Below are 22,908 nucleotides of genomic sequence, written 5' to 3' on the forward strand. Positions count from 1 at the left end.
CCCAGGCTGGCCTCGAACTCACAGAGATCCACCTGGCTCTGCCTCCCAAGTGCTGGGATTAAAGGCGTGTGCCACCACCGCCCGGCTTATTATTATTTTTTAATGTGAGACTCCAGCATCATTCATAAACTTAAATATCTTCTTTGAAAAGAAAAGATTAAAAACTATGGTTTAGATTCAACATGATTGTCAGCAGAACAGGAAGCTAATCATGCCCCTCTCACAGCAGCATTTTTCCTGAAAGAAGAACTAAAACAGACAGAATTTCAAAAGTAGTTTATTCAAAATTCCCCATCTAGGAGAAAGGATATATAACAGTGTTTACACATGCTTCAATAACTTATTTCACTGTACAACTTACATTCTCTATAGCAACACAGTAAACCAGCGAAAGAAAACAATTAGCACTTAAATAAGACTCTATCGTGTAAAGCAACGAGTGTGGGACATGGAGAGGTGAGAGCTACACATTTCACCACAACTGAGCGGCTTGGAGTTCATAAGCCATCCTGGTCAGTGTATGTTTAAAAATCAAGATGTCTACACTTTTCCGATTTGTAATGTCACAGCCACTGTGGCCTTTCAGAACAGAACATTGTTTTCCTTGCTAAATTTGGTGGGTGGGGAAAGGGCTCTATTTTTCCCTTTTGTAAAAAATAAATATATTCTCCCTTTTCTGTTAAGTCCAGTTTTAAATAAAATACTTACTTGTGTTTATGCATACTCCCATGTCAACACTGCTCTAGCACAGAACTCTACTGATCAGTATTTCACAGCCAGCAAGATGCTCAAACATTACAGTGCCAAACACAGACCACTGAGCTTGCCATAATAGCACCTGGAAAAAGAGTACTGGGGTCAGAGTTCTCCTGCTGTTCTCGTGATGCGGGCAACGTGGAAAACACCACAGAATCCAGGCAAAAACGTAAGGAAGGAGGCAAGAAACTTTTCAGATCTAGAAAAAAGATCTTATCAGCTCATGTATTCTCTGACAGATTTTACAAGGAGTTCCAAGCCAGGCACACGGCAGACTGTGCACGAGGTAAGTCAGATGGAGACGACTGAGCAGTGGAATCTGACCCTCCGCCAAGAAATTACATTTCCAAGACTGGGAAAGGCACAGGAGGTGCACATTTTAATTTGGCTCAGAAATAATGAAAATTAATTTTAAAAGTTGGCAACAATTACAAAAACAAAATGCCACTTTCTTTGACAAAGTTACAATAAACCAACAAAAAGCATACCACGGTTCACGATATTCAGTGACCACACATGACTGCTTGGCATTTCTATACAGACTACATCTGGAGGACTAAGTCTATAAAGGAAGAGCTAACAATTGATTTCACCCAGAACTCTGCTTATCAATGCCTTCTTCCAAAAGCTAATCTGCAGTCAGGCTAAGTTCCTTGCTGTGGAACTGGCAACTTGAAAGGCTCTAATTTTCAGTTGTTGCAGAAGTATGTAATCCTACACACCACGGGACACTGAGGGACAGAAAGTCAACTCGCACTGTATCTGCGAAAGCTAAGTAGGGTTTCACTGTGATACACGTAAACGATGAATCATAAGTTTAAAAAAAAAAAAACCCAGCAGTTACGTCAAGTTTATATTCTATCATTCATATCTTTAAAAAGACAGCAATAGTATTTAGGATAACTGTAAACATAAGTCCCTAACAGAGTACATCTATTCTAGGAAAAGAGACATTCACTGTAACGATGCACCTGACATCCCTGGACAGACCTCTACGACAAGTGTAGTGTAACTAACTCCTAGAGCAGGGCCCTGGAGGAACAGTGTGTCCACACCACTGAGCGACTGTAACAGCAAGCCTGACTGTGATAAGATATACACAGCAAACCACATGTTTAAAAAGTCATTAGAACATCACGTTCTTGTACACTAGTGTAGAAAGGTCTCCCAAAGATGAAAGAGTGTAGGCCTGGCTTAATTTTCTCAGCTAGAGCCATTATTATGTTAAGATCGCCCTCTGCTGTTAAATCAAGATCTATCTTCAGGTTCCGAAGAGATTTAAAGGGCTTTTTCCCCTTCTGCCTATAAATAGAACAAAACAAACAAACAAACAAACAAAAAAAACCAAACATTATAATACAGACATTGCTCAAAGGGAACAAAACAAAACTTACAAGGCATACGGTTTTTCTATAGAGCAGCTGGACTCACGTATCGTCCTCTATGTATTTGATTAGTGTCAAGGCTTTTCTGTGAAGAACCAGTAGGAACTGGGCAAGGAAAGTGCTCCTGAGAGACAGGCCAGGTTTCAAATGGAAGACCTGCAGGAACACGAGACAACGGTGTCCATGTATTTTTATGTCGCAGCTGCTGTGACAGTGTTGACAAGATCTGACACACATCACCCATTACAGCCACTTCTCCCGATTCCCAAAGGCAGGACCATGGTAATGGCAATGGTCTGGAAACACTGACAGTTTTTGAGATTTTCCTATTTTACTGTTAAAAATGCACTGCGATTTTGCATTCTACACCAAAATATATCCTTATTTCATTATGAAAAATCATTATGTGAATTGTTTTAGGTTGGGTGGAGCAGAGGATGAGGGGAACTTTATTTCAGCTTTAGAAACATGGAATTACATGACTAAGGATTATCCTCTAACTTTGTACTATCACACAGACCCAGATCCAGATGTCCTAGTTAACACGAGGATCTCATTATCTAAAGCCAGGTCTATGACACAGGGTCTTGGCCTGATTCCCAGGATGGTATTATGACAAAGCTCTGGTTACAGTTAGAAACAAGTCCCACACAATCCATCACCTTTTCCAAATGTGTAACTCAGCAGATATTTTTAAAACTGAGACAATAAAGATGCTACAATTTAAATACAAGTATACTAAGTTTTAAGAACATTTTCAATTCAATTAAGGCAAATAAAAGCACACCCTTCTTAAATGAAAAAGTCCTTAAAGTGTTGTAGAATATTAGTTTAAGGTGTGTTACATCTGTTTATGCTGTGGAACATTTGTTTAATGATGCAAAGATGTGTTGTATTGTTATATGTTGCTTTTGTTTAACTCTGTGAAGCTGTGATACTTTGCCTGTTTAAAAACCTGCTGGTCTATTAAAGAGCTGAATGGTCAGTAGCAAGGCAGGAGAAAGGACAGGTGGGGCTGGCAGGCAGAGAGAATAAATAGGAGAAATCTGGGAGGAAGAGAAGAAAGAGCAAAAGAACAAGGAAAGGAGGATGGTAGGAGGCCAGCCACCCATCCACACAGCCAGCCACGGAGTAGAGTGAAAGTAAGATATACAGAAGTAAGAAAAGGAAAAAGCCCAGAGGCAAAAGGTAAATGGGACAATTTAAAGTTAAGAAACAAGCTGGCAAGAAACAAGCCAAGCTAAGGCCAGGCATTTATAAGTAAGAATAAGCCTCCATGTGATTTATTTGGGAACTGAGTGGTGGATACCCCAAAGAGCAAAAGAGGCAAAAGAGTTTAAAACAAACAAACCAAACAAACAAACAAAAAACAACTAATAACATTAGTATAGGGTATTACTTAAAACAACTACTGGGATGGGGATGCTGTTTTTAACTGTTAATATGCAGGCTATTTCCCATTAATAATTCAAAGGGAAATTCATTTACACACTTCAGAAAGGAAGCACTTTAATTCTCTGGTTCTTTGTATGTATTCTGCAGGCATATTTTAAAATATGCAGGGACATATTTTAAAAGAAAACATGCAATGTTACTTTTTCTGGCCATGGCTGGCATCATGCTTACCTGATCCAGGAAGGCTTTCACTAGAGTATCTCTGTGTAAGACATCTTGGAAAATATTCCTAAGAAGAAAATAGTCCAAATATTAAATGGTTTTACAGAGCCAGTTTCCATAACCTCTCACTCCAGTCAAAAAGTTAACATTTTATAAAGAGATATGTAAGAATACAGATGTGAATGGTTGGAATGCATACTTAGTTTGCATGAGGCCCTGGGTTCAATATTTAGTGCACACAAAATAAACACCCACACCCACACCCAGATCCATTTTAACTCAAGGGAACATTTGTACATTACTGGTGTTTTTTTCTAGCCAGCATAAGCTGAGTATACCTGGGGAAGAGGGCATACGCCTATCTGTCAATGAGCTTTAGAACCCACACCTTACAAAATGGGTTTATGTCAAGAGTCTCACTACCTGTAAATATGAACCAGCAACCCAGTAAGTTACTACTACCTCAGCAATGGCTGGCATGTAAAGTCCAGACAAAACGGCCAATTGAAGTGACCCGTGTCTGCACAGGTCAGAGCAGAAGCTAACAGACAAGACTGTTTTTTTCTTTTCCTCAGACACCATTCCCTTCCACTGTTTCCCGAGGCTATTGCATTCATGTCAGAGGGAAGGTATAACATTTATTATGTAAGACAAATGAAAAGCCAGACTGAGACAGTAGATCACAATACACCTGGATAGGAGCAGCAGAGGAAGAGGGAATGCACAGAAGTAAATGGAAAGCACTCACTGCAGGTTTCTTAGTCTTAGGAGAAGAGTGGACCAAACTAGAGAAAGAAACCAAGAAGCAGGAATACCAGCATTTCACAACAGCACTGGGCACTGACAGCACACTCATTGGGCTTCGTGCTCAGATTAGGACTTAAGTCCACCATTTTCCAATTTCTATTTTACTGAATAAAAATCTGGATCACAAAAGAGCTGGACAAGCAAAGACTATCTCCAGAGAAAACACTATTTTGACCACTTTTATCTTAAAAAGGTTAAAATTAAAATTAATTAATTGGGGATGTGGTTCAGTGGTACAGCAATTGCCTAGCATGTGCGAACACCTGAATTTGAACCCCCAAACTTCCCAGACTTAAAAGCATTATTATTTAAGGCATGCTAATACTAACATGAGTTCACAATAATAAAAGTGAAAATATAATTTTCTGGTTGAAAATACCTTTGACAATTTTATATTCAAAACATTTACTTGAAACTGGAAATAAAATTCTAAAATTCATGACATTATTTTGTCACACCAGAATAGCTGACCAACTGCTTCTGTCCAATCAGCCGAGCAAGCATTCAAAAACAAAAGTGCTAACAGGGTGCAATCCATTCAAGTCCTACATATTCTGAGAGAGATTCTAAACAGGACTTCAAGTGCATTAGTTATGAGGATGATGCTGGCATGCAGACTCAGTGAGAAGCCTTCTACATGTTTTCCAAGATTGCCAGCATGTGAACTGGTGAAATGAAATTTCAATTTGACCAATTCCTTTTCTGAAGCAATTCCTCTTAACCATTCTAAGCAATAAAAAGAGCACAGGAGAGCTGCGCAAAAAGGGTCCTTCCGCATGCTAGGACCTCCAGGCATCATGCCTATTTGTGGCTCTGGCCAGCAGTTTACTGTGGCTGCTGGTATCTCTTGTTTTGGCTCTGTTTTCTTCTTCAGAGACACAGGATACACCCATCTGCTCCAAATCTACTGCTCCCTAAAGCCAGCCCTTCAACCCACAAAATCACAGTTACCATATTTTGAGTATATTTCTAAGGACTCTTATATTTCAAGTCCGTAACTTGATTCAAGAGGACAGTAATACTATATCACAAGTCTTTTTCAGACTTCAGAACATCATTTAAATGTTTTCTTGGAGTTTTGTAATTTTAGATCACAATTTTTCTCCTAATCAATCAATACTTAATTATTGCCTTTTACTTTGCTGATCACATTTTCTGGTAAAAAATAAATAGGAAAATGTACAATGCAAAGGAAAAGTGTTCTCTTCTTTCTATATATCAACTGTTCTTTCTGTTTTATACTCATATCCAAGAAGCAAGGCTTAGAATTACTGCAGTTTAGTGTACAAGAATGTCCAATAACCATTAAACACTAAATTACTAGCAATAGGGGCTGGCATTTTCTGGCTGATAATTGCTAACCCTGGCACTTCACTAAGTAATTAGGAGTTCAGTATATATTTACTAAGTATTTTTAGAGGAAATCTTAACCTATTTTACAGGAAATAATATTTTAAGAAATGAAGATTTAAGCCAGGTATGGTGGCACACACCTTTAATCCCAGCACTTAGGAGGCAGAGGCAGGTGCATATCTGTGGATTTAGGGCTAGCCTGGTCCATATAGTAAGTTTTAGGCCAGTTCCAGTGAGTTCTCATTGGGCCATATAGGGCTGCCCACTGAGACTCTAAAACTTAAAAAATAAAGTGGCTGATTAAATGCTTCTTCAAGCCTCATTATGCTTGTCACATTTCTTTCCTTTTAAATACAACTAGCATTGTTTTTACTCATAAATGATAAAAGTTTTATGCTGTTTGGCAAGGACATCTAAGGCCAAGTGTCACATACAAATCAGGAGTGAAGCTTTCATCTGTGTAGATGATGGTGTCCTGAGCCATGTCCTCTTCTGAAGTTGCCCTCCAGAAGGCTGTCAGTTCTGATCTCATGTATCTGCGTTGATTATAAATATGTTCATGACATGGTGGCATCTGCTTGACAGTATTGACATCCACATCAATGTGCGTGGTTGGATATGGAGCATACATAACCTGCCGGAAGGGTAGGACGAAGCTTCCTGTCGCATCCTGTCAAAATGAAGAGAAAACTTACTGGCCACATGCCAAATGAGAAGCCATTTTAAAAATAATGTAATATGGATAATAAGAGATGCATACCTCTGTACATCTGGTATAAGGCTCTTTCAGAAATAACTCAAGAGGTAACTACATAAAAATCCAGCCACTGCAGTTTGTGCTTACAGTGAAAGAAGTATACAGTATTACCATTTAAAAAACGGGTCAGAACATGCCACGTATAACCCAACAGTGGAGTGTGGCACTGTAGAAAATACACACAGAAGAAAAAGACTACGAAGACCTGTCCCAACCATTAATGGCTGGTCTCTAAAATTATGATTGCCTTTCTTTCTCAATTGTTTTATCCTTTCTATAGCTAAACAAATATGTAGATTAATAGGTAAACTATTTGCCTCTTTCTAGTTGGGCGGCCAGCTACCATGAAACAAAGACCTGATATGTTATTGTGCTAAGTGGTGTGAAGAGAACAGAAGAGAGAGGCTGCCTAACTCTCTCACTCTTAAATGCCTAGGATAATCACTGTATAACAAGGGGGTTTCTGGAAAGCTATACAACTTAGCTTTGCTTGGAGAACTCTCAGTGTGCCACTCAATCATAGTTTTGCATTTCCCCTGTGTGTGCCGGGGGCTCTTTTAGAAGTCACAGTACATAACTCAACAAGGGGGTGCTAGGAAGAGCTATGTACTTCATTGTGCCTTTAAAGAAAATTGGTAAAATTAAGATTTGTAAAGTTAAAATTAGAAATGTATTTTCTTTAATTCTGAGCTCATGGCAGGTACATGATATGAAACCCCAAAGCTGATTTTCATTTTGAAGGTGAAACGGGAGAATGAACTCAGGGCCTTCAACTTTCTAAGTCAGCATTTCTCAACCTTTGGGGGTCATGCCCTTTGGGGTCTCATATCAGACATCCTGCATATCAGATATTTACATTATGATTCATAACAGTAGCAAAATTACAGTTATGAAGTAGCAACAAAATAATCTTATGGTTGGGGGTCATCACAACATGAGGAACTGTATTAAAGGGTCACAGCATTAGGAAGATTGAGAACCACTGCTCTAGTAAACAACCAACCACATCAATGAACTATATCTCAGATCTCCAAAAGCTAAATTTTTATTTAAGAATTCGATTTTTTAAAAATATTTTGTAATTTAAGGAACTTCATTATAAAAAGTCTTGCAAGTACACAGCAATATCACATACCAAAATTAACCAGACCCAAAGTCTATACAAATCATGACTTAGCATATAGTTAGAATAGGCATTTGGAACAGCTGTGGAGCTTCACATTAACTTTTACCCTTTCAGTATCAAATGCATTACTGCACTTACCCACCACTTAACACAAAAGATCCATGACAGAATTAAAACTAGAAAAACAATTAGCTTTATATTGTCTTTCATAACTTGTGTCTATTATATGTATCCAGTCCTTTCTCATACTCTTTATATGTTATATTTAATTTTAAAATAAATATCATCTTAGCACTCAGAAAGTTGAGGCAAGTGGATTACTGTGAGTTCAAGGTCAGTCTAATTTATGTCACCCTGACACAAACTAGAGTTATTAGAGAGGAGGTTGACTCAATAGAGAAAATGCCTCTATAATATTGGGCTGTAGGCAAGCCTGTTGGGCATTTTTAAAGAGTTCTGAGGGAGGGCCCAGCCCACTGTGGATGGGGCCACCCCTGGGCTAGTAGTCCTGAATTCTATAAAGAAACAGGCTCAGTAAGCCATGGGGAGCAAGCCAGTAAGCAGCATTCCTCCATGGCCTCTGCATCAGCTGCTGCCTCCAGGTTCCTGCCCTGCCTGAGTTCCTGTCCTGATTCCTTTGGTGTAAACTGTGATGTAGAAGCATAAGCTGAATAAATCCTTTCCTCCAAGTTGCTTTGGTCATGGTATTTCCTCACAGCAGCAGTCATCCTAACGAGGGCAGACGTTGGTACCAGGATGTCACAGTTGCAGTACCAATTAAGTGACAGCAGCCTGGATGGCTGGGGCAACGTTCCCCAGACAGTGGTATGTTGTTTGAATCAGCATCCAATATACAGTATAGTTTCTTCCATTAGTGAGGATCCACAGGCCCAGGAATCAAGGGATAGAAAAGAGAATATTTCTATTCATTATCACACCTAGTGACCCAAGTTCCTGTGACCTTAAGTTCTACTGGCCTAGAAGTTTGGGTTACTGAGAGGCTGCCAGGAGCCACAACAAACATTCCATTGAACTGGAAGCCAGCTTCTCCTCGGCCACTTTGGACTTCAAATGCCCTTAAGCCATCAGGCTAAGAAAGAAATATCAGCGTTAGGAGGGGTGGTAGATCCAGATCATCATAGGGAAACTGGGTTGCTTCTCCATAATGGAGGTAAGAAGGATTATGTATGGAGTACAGGAGATCCTTTAGGGCGTTTCTTGGTGCTACCATGTCCTGTGACTGAAGTCAATGGGAAACTACCACAGCCTAATCCAGGCAGGATGTTTTCTTTCCTTCATTTGTTTATAATGTGATATAACATCAACTAAGAGAATATCAATGGTTATCCTTTTTAAGTTGGAGATACTAAAAGAATGTTCCTTGAGGGACATTGCCGCCTCATGCAGTTGTATAAGGGGTAGTTACATGATGTTAGGTGCAATCATGACCTGGTCAAATAGATACTGTGTGTCTGATTGTGTGTGGGATAGTTATAGCATGTTTAGGTGTTGTTATGACCTGGTTATTGTTCTCATTTGGAATTTAATCATGACAAGGAAATATGATTGTGTCTCAAGTTGACAAGGGATGGACTTGTGATGGCTATTTTTGGTTGTTAACTTGATTACATTTGACCAAAATCCAAAAATGGTGTGAACACCTGTTGGGTATTTTTGCTTAAATTTAAGTAAGAAGATCCACTTCTAACCCAGATCTTTGAAGTAGGAAGATATGCCTTTAATTCAGATCATTTGAGCTAGGAAAAGACATGCCATTTAGTGCCGTTTAAAATTTTAATCCTGCCGGTCGGTGGTGGCACATTCCTTTAATCCCAGCACTTGGGAGGCAGAGCCAGGTGGATCTCTGTGAGTCTGAGGCCAGCCTGGTCTACAGAGTAAATTCCAGGACAGGCACCAAAACTACACAGAGAAACTCTGTCTTAATAAAAAAAAAAAAAAAAAAAAAAAAAAAAAAAAAAAAAAAAACAAAAAACAAAAAACCTTTCCCAAATTAATGCAATTTAAAAATAAATTGAATCCAGATCTTTAATCTGGATCTAATCTGGGCCACACCTCCTGCTGGAAGCCCATATAAGGACAGCGAAGAAGGAAGCCTTGCTCTTTGCCTGCTTACCCCTGCCTTGCTAGCAAGTCCATTCCTTCACTGGCTTTAACTTCTCCAGGATTCTAGCTTCTTCTTCTTTTCTTTTTTAAAGGTTTATTTATTTATTTATTTATTTATTTATTTATTTATTTATTTATTTATTTATTTATTATGTCTACAGTGTTCTGCCTACATGCATGCCTGCAGGCCAGAAGATCTCATTACGGATGGTTGTGAGCCACCATGTGGTTGCTGGGAATTGAACTCAGAACCTCTGGAAGAACAGCCAGTGCTCTTAACCGCTGAGCCATCTCTCCAGCCCAGGATTCTAGCTTCTACTGAAGACCAGCTGAGACATTCAGCCTCATAGACTGTGAAACTTCTGGATTCTTTTACTTTCTGTTCACAGCCCTCCATTGTTGAATTAGCTGGACTGCACCCATTAAGTCATTCTAATAAATACCCTTTATTTATATATATACTCATTCTATAAGTTTTATTACTCTAGAGATCCCTAATATCTATCTATCCATCCATCCATCCATCCATCCATCCATCCATCCATCCATCCATCCAATCAACACAGAGCAACTGTATTTGCAGGGTGCAGTGTGACAGACATTTCATGCATACAAAGTGTATGATTTACTCATGGTGTCATACCTATCACCACTGATAGTTACCATTTTCTTTTGTTATGAACATTCAAAATCCCCTTTACGATTTTTTTTTTTTTTGGTTTTTCAAGACAAGGTTTCTTGGTGTAGCTTTGTGCATTTCCTGGAACTCTGTAGACCAGATGGGCCTCAAACTCACAGAGATCCGCCCGCCTCTGCCTCCCAAGTGTTGGGACTAAAGGCGTGCGCCACCACTGCCCTGCTGTGAATCTATATTTTTCTGCTTTGGCAAAGACTTACGACACCGGCCTAATAAAAGCAGTGAAAGTAGGCATCCCTATCTTGTTCTTGATCTTGGATTTCAGCTTTTCCTTATTTGGAATAATGTTGCTTGTAGGTCTGTTGAATATAGCCTTTGCTTTACAGAAGTAAGGAATGTTCCTTGAATATGTAAGTTTACTTAGGGTTCCTGCAACAATATTCATTTTGTTTTTCTTCATTTTGTTATGCCTACATCCTTAAGAATAACTATGAAAGAACCACACAGTGATCATGAAAAGCTATTTCTTTATGGTTTTGTGTGTGTGCGTGCGCGTGCACGCTACATGAATGTAAGCATGGTATGCACGCATGTGTATATGAGTGTTCACGTGTGTTGAGTGTACATGTGTCCATATGGGCACATGTATGTTTGTATGTATGCATGCATGTGGAAAACTGAGGTTGATGTCTGGAATTTTCCTTGATTATTTTTCCACCTTATTCTTTTTTGAGGTAAGGTCTTTCACTCAAACCCAGAGCTTGCTGGAAAAATAGTTATTTCTACTTAATTATTGAAAAAATTGCTAATTTATATTTATCTGTTTTGCTTCTTGGAAATGAACCAAATTTAATATAAAAAATTAAAAATGTAAGTACTAGAAGCAGACATTTTGCATAAGCTTTAAAAGATATTTTAAATTTTTTTTTGTTTTTTTGTTTTTTTGTTTTTTCTCTATGTAGCTTTGCGCCTTTCCTGGAACTCACTTGGTAGCCCAGGCTGGCCTCGAACTCACAGAGATGCGCCTGCCTCTGCCTCCCAAGTGCTGGGATTAAAGGCGTGTGCCACCACTGCCCAGCAGAAGATATTTTAAATTTTTAAAAATGAGTAAGTATGGTACATATCCAAATCTCCTCAGCAAGCAAAAGAAACATTATTACCATTTCAGAGGTTCAGTCTGATTCACGCATGTATTAAAAAAGAAAATACTGAGGCTAGACACACAGCTAGAGGAATCCAAGTGAAATATAAATACTATCCCATGGTGCTTCATGGAGGATACTAGCTATAAATCCATAAGACATACACTCCATGCTCAGAACTATTGAAAGAAACCAGTCCCCAGACAACTAAAACACGATACATTAAATGCTAACAATATACTTTACAAAGAGTCTCAGTAATTATTCTTAAAATTCATTTTTACTTGTGGCTTCACAGATGAAACTGAACGGCAAGTATACCTTTAGCAGGCCTTGTACAAAGAGTCCTGATTCATATTTAAAGGATGATTCTGCTTCACACAGCCTGGAGCATTTCCTCTCTGCTGGAGTCAGAAAAAGGCACAGCGTTTTCACTATCTAGAGAAGAAAAGATTTGGCATTGAAATGTGAAATAGAAAGACCGCTGTTCGCTTATGAAAGAAACTTAGAAATTTTTGTTGCCATCACGGAAACAGTCCCCAAGTAAGGAGTCTCCCCTGGTTACCTGAACAGGCCATGGGTCAGAATACATACTGCTTACAAACAGATTTTGTGGCCAGTTAAGTTTAGGAAGCAGTTGGAAAATCAACTGCATGGTACGTCAGAACTTGCTACATTTGAATAAATATTGTTGTTCTCTAAGTGAGCAATATTCATTCTTTTCCAAATTTACTTGTATCAAGTTTATTTGACCATGGAGCTTTTATCTCAGTGAGAAATAATAACCTAATGCAATACTTGACCATACTTCTACCCAGCAACAACAGCTTTTCAAGTAAGCAAAGAGCTCTGAGAAGAATCCATGTGTTTAAAGGGAACCACCGTGTGATAGAAACAGACAAACCACATTACAATGAACAACAGGGACTGTCCAAACCTTCCACAGGAAAAACTACAAAATTTCCCTTCAAACAAGTGGATGCGGTGGGGTTTGGAAATGGCTGACACTAAGAAGAGCTGACCGAGAGCCGTACTGGGGAACAGTAACAGCCATGTAGTGCAACTATGGGGAACTCTGACCACATCCAGAGACAGCTCCGAGACAGTGGTTTTCAACCACAGTAGTGACAACTTGTCTCTCCAAATGAAAAGATAAAAGACAAGCTATTCAACCTAAATGAAGATGAGAGATGAAAAAAATTAATCAATGAAGATCAAACCATGGAGCCTTTCTCCCTCCATAAAGCCAACCGAGCCGCCTCCCCATGGAATGTAAGGCGTCAGTGTCTCAAGTGGAAAGCTACTTCTGGGGCCACACATAACAGTCTAAATACCTAGCTAAAATATAATGAGTGGTTTATTACTCTCTCATAAACGGCCAAATGAGAAATATAAATTTGGCAAATTAAAGTTCATATAAGCACACAGGGTGGCTTGCAAAAAAATGGTGAATAACTCTGTAAAACAAACAACCATCCTAACACATTTCCATGTAAACTATTTGAAAAAAATGAGGTTTGTTATAAATGACATGAATATATATTTATGATTCTTGAGTGACTATAAAGATAGCTGTACATTTTTGGCATTAACCTTGAAGAAATATTTGATCTCTTATCTGAGTTTTCTCTCCACATGTATCTCTTTTAGGTAGCTACCCTGTAAGATTACCCTAAAAAGGTAGTTTTGTAGTGTAAGACATGCCTACATTCAAGCTCACATCTCTCAGTTCAATGCTGATCCTTCTATAACTTCCAATAAGAACATTAATTGTTTATGTGTTCCTCCATTATATAGATGGTAATAAACTCACATATTTTGCACCTCACCTCCAGAAGCTAAGTGAATTATTTAACTTGCTCTCTACTTTTTGTTACTCTCAACTATTTGTTTTAATCTAAAGTTGTATGTATTCACTCTGTACTTCATGTTATATTCACCAATATAGTTTCCTATTACCTCATATATTCAATAACAAATTATTTAGTAGGTAAAGTCATACAGGAATAAAAAACAACTGGGAAATAGAAAAAGATTTCATTGAAAGGTCAGGTAAGGTAGTGCACATTTTTAATCTCAGTGCGTGGGCAGAAGAGGCAAGTGGACTGTGGGGAGTTTGAGACTAGCCTGGTCTACATAGTGAGCTGCAGGCCAGCCCAGACTATACAGTGAGACCCTGTCTCAAACAACAACAACAATGCAAAAACAAAAAACAATTTTTTTTCTCAAAACAAGTTATGATACAACTGAGAGTGATGAATTATCAAAATTAAAGTAGTAATTGAATTCTCATATATTTTATTAGTCATTTTTGCTAGAGGGATCAGAGTAATTTGGTAAAATTACATTGCCTTCTTATATACCATTAGGCTATTTCAATTGCAACCTAATATTTAAATGATAATTCATGACACGTCAGTAGTACTGAAAGTCAGATCTGAGTTGAACTATAAAGAGAATTACCTTATTTACTTTCTCTGCACTGCTGCCCACCACGACAGAACAGCCACAGGTCTGCAGGTGGGAGCTGATGGCGCTGCAGGTTAATGAAAACATTAGCAGGATTACAACTTCACAAACGAGAGAAAACGACATGAGCTTCAAACAACACTGCATAGCTTTACTGGACAAACACCAAAGCTATCAGTACGACGTTATCGTTTATTGTGTAAAACTGCATTGTCAGGTGCCTTTCACAGACATCAGACTATCTGAGTCTTAAGACAACCCAGGGCTGGAGAGATGGCTCACTGGCTAAGAGCACTTGCTGCTCTTGTAGAGAAGATCCAGCACCCAAATGGTGACTCACAACCATCTAGTTCCAAGAAATCCAAAGCCCTCTTCTGGCCTTCGCAGGTACCAGGCCCAGGGACACATGTGGTGCTCATACATATATGCAGGTATTCACACACACATAAAATTAAAATACATTTTAAGGAAAAAGATACCCCAGTTAGTTAATAAAATGTCATTGTGTTATAGTAATTTCTTTAAAGACATATTTGAAACCAACATATGAATGGCTGACACTAGCAAACTTTAAAGTGCTTCCAAGTCAAGCTGTTCAGACCTTTATGTTGAGGACACTCACACCTGGCTTAAAGGAAGAGAATGTAGACATAGAGGGAAATACTTTTTAAAAAACACTTATTCACTTCTCATTTTTAAAAACAAAAGCTGGGCCGGGCGGTGGTGGCGCACGCCTTTAATCCCAGCACTTGGGAGGCAGAGGCAGGCGGATCTCTGTGAGTTCGAGGCCAGCCTGGTCTACAGAGCGAGATCCAGGAAAGGCGCAAAGCTACACAGAGAAACCCTGTCTTGAAAAACCAAAAAAGTAAAATAAAACAAAATAAAAAACAAAAGCTGGTGACGGTCTGCACTTTGTGCAACAAGGAGACCACCACAGGAGATGGGTACACCCGCAGAACACTCAGTACTGCAGGTGAACACACAGCTGCTCAGTAAGTACTGGCTAGTCCACTTACCATCTCTCATAGAGGAAATATGACTAGAAAACATTAGCTATTGACTACTGAGGGAGCTGATGTGCCTGGCACTGTCCTAAGTGATTTATATGATTCATCTCACTCAGTGCCCACAATGACCCTATAAAGCAGCTGCTATCACTGTTCACATTTTATAGATAAGAAAATGGAGGTACAGCTTGGGGTAGCTTGACCAAGCTGACCCAGCTGTAACCCAGACAGTTGTAACCAGTCTGGTTTTAGAGCTCATGCTCTTAAGTATTAAATTCCATAGTTAGATGGAAAATACCAGTCCAAAAAATGAATGATTTCTATTTCTAGACCTACAGAATTCACAAAAATTTACAATGCAACTCAACTTGATAGGTTTCTAAGGTTTATTTTTCATGAGAATTACAAGTAGAAACCAGAACCAAACTAAAGAGCAGACTTCTCTGGGTTCTATGGAAACTCAGCTTTTTTAGACTGTGGAAGGGCTAACATCAGAGATGTCACTACAGTATGAGTGAAAGCAGTACACACGTGAGCAACAGCTCACACGTGCAATGCTGTCTCTAAATAACTGGACTAAGTAGGTAGTCCATTAATTTTCCCCATGAAATCTTGTCATGGGTGAGCATTAAGACTCTTATCTGCTTTACTAGGCATTCAGAGAAAGAAGTAAAATTCTTACTTGAGAAGAAAGCCTTCGTGACAGCTGTCCCCAATGTCATCGTCATTGAGCACGGTATCGGCTATCTAAAAGGCACACACACACACACACACAACATCAGTCTGTTTACAACCGGGTTGAGAGAACACTTAGTAGTAAGTATGCTGACGTCCAGAGTCCATAAGACACAGCCCTCTCATTACGAGCACAAGAATACCTATAAAATGGTGCTGTGCACGCACTCTTCAGAAGAACAAAGGGGAAAGTTGGCCAGGCAGGTCAAACAACAATTTTTACAACTTCCACCTCGAAGCTATCAGAATCAGGAAACCAAGCTTAATGACAAGTCAGCCTTAGGAACAGTGTCTAAAGGCAGCTACACATGGAAAATGTGTGATCGAAATACCAACACATGATCAAAGTCAGTGAAGAATGAGGCACAGGAGAGAGGGCTCAGTGCTTAAGAGCACTGGCTGTTCTTCCAGGGGACCTGAGTTCAATTCCCAGTACACACATGGCAGCTCACAACTGGCTGTAACTCCAATTTCTGGGGATCTGACACCCTCTTCTGGCCTCCAGGGCACTGTATGCAAATGGCACACAGACACACATGTACGAAAAACACCCAAACACATAAAAAATGAAAAAAGAAATGGGAGAATGTGGCACCCACTCACAGCTTAATTGGCACACTGCTCTTTTCAAAAGCACGTTATTTAATACCAGTTATTTCTATAAATGCCTGGAATTTCCCCCTCTTCTAGGAAACACAAAAGTGGAGAGATAGTGAAACAAACTAAGTTTAATTTTATCAGAACATGATTGATCAAAAAAACCTGTTTGGTCAGAAAATTCAGCATTTTATGTGTGCTTACTGGATTGAAGCTGATACTTCATATGATAGTATTACAACACAATTTACACTATTAAAATAAGAACACGCTGGGTGGTGGTGGTGCACGCCTTTAATCCCAGCACTCGGGAGGCAGAGGCAGGTGGATCTCTGTGAGTTCGAGGCCAGCCTGGTCTACAGAGCGAGATCTAGGACAGTCAAGGCTACACAGAGAAACCCTGTCTCGAAAAACAAAAAAAAAAAAAAAAAAAAAAAAACCAAAAAACAAAACAAAAAACAAAAACCCCCCATGAATCAGTGAAGGGAATCTGGACAGGGCACAGGTGCCCCACGGCACTTACATCAATTTCTTCGGGGACACTGTGTGACTTCATAGATGCAAGCAGCTCCATCACAGGAATGACTTCCCCAGTAAGCATGGGAATGATACTCTGACCCTGTATCAAACATAATGAAGTGAAGGGAATCACAGTGCGGGTAAGCCGGGTAGTAAAAACATTTCAAATGGATGCAGGGAGTAAAACACCCACAGAGAGAATTGCTCAACACACTCCCAAACAAGCCTACCACTCCAGAAACAACTGTCAGGCATTTTCATGCTCTTTAAATTTATTTTCATTCTTTTATGAATAATTTCCTTCAGAAAGTATGGTTTATTGTTTGATCATTACATATCACATACAACACAAATGTATATAAGGGTCTAATTATAAAAAAAAAAAATTAAAGAAAAAAAAAAAACAATAAAAAAATAAGAAGGCTGAGGATTATATACCACTTAGTGGCAGAACAGCTGCCTGGCATGTATGAGTCTCTAGGGCTAATCCTTGCATACAAACAAACAAAAATCCATTTTCAAATCCCCTTATCATGGAAAGTATTTATTTCCTTTGGAAAATTATCCTAATCTATAAATGTCTATGCAGATATAGAAAGTTTTATTATTTCAAAAAATTCCTCTTACAGTAATCTCCAGAATAAACTATACATTGTTTCTGCTTTTTAGAGTAATCGCTGAAGTGTCTGTTTACAAATACAATTAAGACATGGTATTCAACAATGCATGTTACACTTCCTTCCTTGTTTGGTGATTTTGTCAGATGATAGAGATATGAACCCCAGCTAACCAGGGCTGAAATTGTTTCAGAGTGCTGCGCCACCCCGAAGCGGTAGCGAGACTCATAGTAGAGCTGTTGCAAGCACATTACGTCAGCTATGCAAATATAAAGCAGAAAGGGTGAGTTTTAGCTCCCCTTGGGCTCAGGCATACATGGCACTTTAGCCGTGGACTCTCGGCGTTTATCATCACCATGAGTGAATGAACAGCCTCACGGGAGCACAGCAGAAAATCTTACAGGAAAATTGCAGAAGAAACTGTCTCCCTGTGTTTCTCTAACTTGAACTTCTGTCGGACAATGTTTCCACTTCAAATCTCTTTAGTTTATTCTCCATGTACTTTCCTCCTGACAGGAAGGCGAGGATAACATTTTTAAGTACAGCCAGAACAGCAGAAACTCAACCTACTAAGTACAGGACTCTGGCTTTCAAAAACAAAATACAAAATTTTATTTGGTTCTAAGTTTCTTTATGTTGAAATGACTCTCCCTAATTACTCCAGAAATACAGTTCAGAGGTCAGTGAAAGTGACTTTATTCTTGGAGACCCTGTTTACTAATCAGCAAGCAATAAAGACTAGATTTCTAATCTTTTAGTGTCATGTCTTTTCTTAGAATAGTTCTTTCTTTTTTTGTTTTTGTGACAGGGTTTCTCTGTGTAGAACTGGCTGCCCTGGAACTCACTTGGTAGCCAAAAGCTGGCCCGGAACTCAAAGAGATCCACTTGCCTCTGTCTCCCAAGTGCTGGGATTAAAGGCATGCGTCACCACCACCTGGCCCCTGAAAAGATATTTACCATTCATAACAGTATAACACATAATTCTGTAAAGGTCATTTGTGTGTTTATGTGTGTGTGTGTGTTTCAAGGTGTGGTGGTTTGAATTGGAATGGCTCCCATAGTAGATTATGTTTGAATGCTTGGCCCATAGGGAGAGGCACTATAGGAGGTGTGGCCTTGTTGGAGTAGGTGTGGTCTTGTTAGAGGAAGTGTGTCACTGTGGAGGTGGGCTTTGAGGTCTCATATATGCTTAAGCCACACCCAGGGTGGCACACAGTATCCTACTGCCTGCAGATCAAGGTGCATTGTAGTGGGCAGCCATTCCAGCTTTGACCTGGAAGCTCCAACCCCCATTGAGGCTTTGGTAACGGACACGCCTACAAGGTGGGGCTGAGAGAGGATACTAGGTTCCAGATGCGCGGGCTCTCTTAGTTCCTGGACCCTGGATGCTGGAGGTAGACCAAGCAGAGTTCTCCAGAGAACACTTCCGGACTGCGCTACACCTTTCCCAGACCCTGCAACCTATCCCTTCACTTGTAAGTTACCCCACAAAATAAACCTCCCTTTTAACTACGTGGAGTGGCCTTAATAATTTCACCAATAGTGGTAGTGGCACACATCTTTAATTCCATCATTCAGAAGGCAGAGGCAGGTGGATCTCTGAGTTCGAGGCCAGGGTGATCTACAGAGTGAGCTCCAGGACAGCCAGACCTACACAGAGAAACCCTGTCTGGAAAAACCAAAACCAAAACCAACCAACCAACCAAACAAAAAAGATATACAACTCTTTGCCTGCAGGCCACCCAAGGTGATAATTGACTAAACTTCTGAACTGTAAGCCAGCCCCAATTAAATGTTTTCCTTTATAAGAGTTGCCATGGTCATGGTGTCTTTTCACAGCAACAGAAATCCTAACAAAGACACGAGGGATCAAACTGAGGTCCATGCCACAGAGGAGAGGCAAATATTCTACACCATACTCTCAAACCTCAGAAATATTTAAAACAATTAGTTTGTTCAAGTACCATTCTGTTTCAGCCATGCTAAGGAAAATAAGAGAAAAGGCCACACAGCCATGTTTAAAGACGGGAGTTTTACAAGGAGAAACAGCGAGAGTGGGTGGCATGCCAGAGGAATAGGGAGAGGTAGCCCTTTCCCGATGGGGACTCCCCTCCACTGATGCCCCTTCAGAGGAACTTGTCTGCCCCACACTGATAAGGTGGAAGCCATTTCATGACAATCATGTTTTTAAGACTCCACTGTCATTCCCTAAGGTCAGTCAGAACCACAGGGTAAACACAGCACTATTCCCTAGAATCAGTGTTACTAGAAGCCTGGATGGTAGGAAGATAAAGGATATTTCCAGCAAATTTCAACAATAAAACAAGTAACTCTACCATGGAATACATATAAATAGTCTGAGTTTGAAAACTACAACATAAACCTTTAAAGAGAACTGTCTACAGCTGGGTCTGAACCCACTTGCATGTGCACAGGGTTTGCATAGCCTGGACCTGATGGGGTCCCAGTGCTGAGAGAAAGTGGATGTAAATAAACCCACATCCCTAACCCAGAAACTACGTCCAATTGGTAACTGCCCACAAATGAAAAATTAATTTTCTTCAAAAGTTTCCCTGGGTATACAAACCGCTCTGAAAGCCAGGCCCCACGCCCAGCACTAGACGGCCAACCCAAAACAAAATCAGTGGCATTTCTGGAAGTTCTTTACTCCTAATGCTATGACGGGCTTTGTGTTTTTCTCTTATGTACATGCTATGGCTTCCAGTTTTGTGTTGTTAATGGGATTTCTGTGTGTGCAACTGTGTGTATCTGAGTCTATATGTGTTTCTTGAGCTTTTTCTTTTGTTCCTTTTTCTTCTGTTTATTTCTCTTGTCCTATTCTGGTTTGTTTTCATCTAATGGTACTTTATTATTATTATTATTATTATTATTATTATTATTATTATTATTAGAGGCCTGTTTATATCCTAATGAGAGAGAAAGAATGGATATAGATTTGGGTGGGTCAGGAAGTGGAGGAGGTTCTGGAAGGAGCTGAGGGAGGGGAAACCATAATCAGAATATATTATAAAAATAAATTTTCAATAAGTAAATAAATCACATGTAATCTCTTACTTTTACTCTGAGTACATGATCCCAAACTTATTCTGGGATTGAAAAAGGGTGGTCAAATATTAATTTGTAGATGTAATTATCTTTTTTTTTTTTTTTACTCAAGTCTTCAGATTTAGGCTGCAGAATTTTTTATTCAGTTCATTCTATACAGCTTCACAAGAATTATTCATTTTCAGGCTCCTCTGTCAAATTAACACATCTTCAAGCCCTTAACAGAAGTAGCACCAGCTTGTACAGGCACAGGCAATGGGGAAAATCAGGCAGCATGGGATGTGCACTCTACCTGATCTTCCATTCTCTCTGTGCCTTCCAGGACAATTTTCTGGACACTTTCTTGTCTTTCCTAAGAAAAAGAAAATTTGCTTTAACAAATCCATTTTGATGCTTGTTTATTTTTCAATGTAGATACGTTGTCACGTGTATTTCACAAGCAAATCCTTTCTATTGCAGGTGGGGGAAAAGGAGGGAGACAAGAAACTATCCCAACAAGTTCACGCTCTCACAAACAAAATAAAATATAATCAAAGCATCCTTTATTCTACAGTAAGGAGATGAGATAATTTGGCAGAAAAGAGTCCACGTAACACCTGCAGCTTCAAAAGAAAATAATTACACCGTACTCAACTCAAACGAGAGTGACTCGCAAATGAGGAACAGAGCAACGGTTGTTTTAGTTTTGCTTATTTCTGGGACTGGATCTCACTCACTAGGTAGAGCAGGCTGGCCCCAAACTCAAGTCCTCCTGCCTGAGTCTTGAGCTCCGTAATTACTTGCCTGTGCTACTACCTGCAGCTACGCTTTTTTAATCTGAATCATTTTCATTAAGTCTGCCACAAATAAGGATTTGGGTCTGCAACAGGTGTAACAGAGAAAACTAGTCTTGAAAAATGCTATTTCCCCTTATAATAGGTTAGACGCCTTAATAAGACTAGTCATGCTTTAATGAACTTTCAGGATGGTATTAAACCAGAAAATAGGACGGAGAATTGAGTTTGTTCTTTAGATATGCCAAAAATACACAGCAATGTAAGTATCAGGAGAAAACAAAATTTCCTATAGCTAAATCTGCAAATTGAAAGAAATAATTCCCTAGAATCCATCTTGCCTATGTGCCCATTTTACAAATCTGGCAAACTTAGAAAAGCAGCTTTGCCACAAAGGGCTGTGTGGTTGACAGCTTCTAAAAATCTGTGAATTTTTATACTTTCCCACAGTTGTAAGGAAAAGACAAAGTCCCACAAGAAAAGGAAAACAAAAGGGATTTAGAGTCAAAGCTTCCCGAACAAATTCAGACGAAATGAGAATACCTCTGAGCCTTAACTTTTCACTTGCAATGGAGAGCCACTGTCTCCCCTTCCAGTATTACCATGAAGACCACGGTCAGGAGACCAGCTCTCTCTGTGTCCAGGAGACACAACAATAATATCTTCTGTCTGGTTCTAACTGCGTATAATCCCCCAAACTTAAATGTAAACGTAGCAGAAAAAAACTTCCAATGACCAGGGTACCACGAGCATGCTGAAAGCCCTTACCTTATGCATCCATATCCTTCCTTTGCGAATGATGTGTGTTAATCTGTCAACACACACCCTATGAAGTGGGAGGTAGAAACCAAGTTCTGTCTGCGGAAGTATAATTGATAGTCCGTAAGTGCTCCGATCTCCATTCCAGTTTCCGTCGAAGATCAATGAAACGATAATTACTCCTTTTTCAGACAAGACAAAGAACTTTACATCTATAGCCCCACTCTCTGCATTTCGAAGAATTTCTCCATTTAGAGTGTGGTTGGCAAGAAAAGTTATTTCTCCATCACTGAGAAGTACCTGTTCTGTCTTTGGAGCCCAAATGTGCCTTACTCTAGGACCGAGAATATTATCCCAGTAAGCAAAGGTAGCTGCCAACAACGGTGATTCACCACTTAAAGCAATCTCTGTCTTGGCTACAGCAGGAGATGGCGGTGGGCAGATAGTCGACATCCCTGCATCCCAACTCTCACATCATCCAAATGCTCGCAAAAGCTAAACAGGGACATACAAAAACAGTGATTAGGTTTAGCCAATCCAACCCCCATCCATCCAAACCCCAACTGACTTAGAAAAACGTTACATACTAATATGAACAAAGAATAAGCCTTCATTATCTCCAGATACAAAGCCTGCATACAATGACTGGATACCTGGTCCCT

The 22,908-nt window shown here is 39.6% G+C and overlaps 1 protein-coding gene across 1 annotated transcript in view; it reads right to left on the reverse strand.

The window, feature by feature from the left end:
- Window positions 1-261: 261 nt before the first annotated feature.
- C9orf72 (C9orf72-SMCR8 complex subunit) overlaps window positions 262-22,908 on the reverse strand; it is a 30,139-nt gene continuing 7,492 nt past the window's right edge. The window contains exons 2-11 of the mRNA XM_028878495.1: window positions 22,256-22,741; window positions 21,007-21,066; window positions 17,036-17,131; window positions 15,863-15,927; window positions 14,168-14,240; window positions 12,026-12,142; window positions 6,353-6,588; window positions 3,768-3,825; window positions 2,188-2,297; window positions 262-2,058 (exon numbers count right to left, since the gene is read on the reverse strand). Coding sequence (XP_028734328.1) covers window positions 1,872-2,058; window positions 2,188-2,297; window positions 3,768-3,825; window positions 6,353-6,588; window positions 12,026-12,142; window positions 14,168-14,240; window positions 15,863-15,927; window positions 17,036-17,131; window positions 21,007-21,066; window positions 22,256-22,699 — 1,446 coding nt within the window. The 5' untranslated portion in view covers window positions 22,700-22,741 and the 3' untranslated portion in view covers window positions 262-1,871. The remainder of the gene's footprint in view (window positions 2,059-2,187; window positions 2,298-3,767; window positions 3,826-6,352; window positions 6,589-12,025; window positions 12,143-14,167; window positions 14,241-15,862; window positions 15,928-17,035; window positions 17,132-21,006; window positions 21,067-22,255; window positions 22,742-22,908) is intronic.

The sequence above is a fragment of the Peromyscus leucopus genome, chromosome 2, assembly GCF_004664715.2.
Source record: "Peromyscus leucopus breed LL Stock chromosome 2, UCI_PerLeu_2.1, whole genome shotgun sequence".
Taxonomy (NCBI): Eukaryota; Metazoa; Chordata; class Mammalia; order Rodentia; family Cricetidae; genus Peromyscus; species Peromyscus leucopus.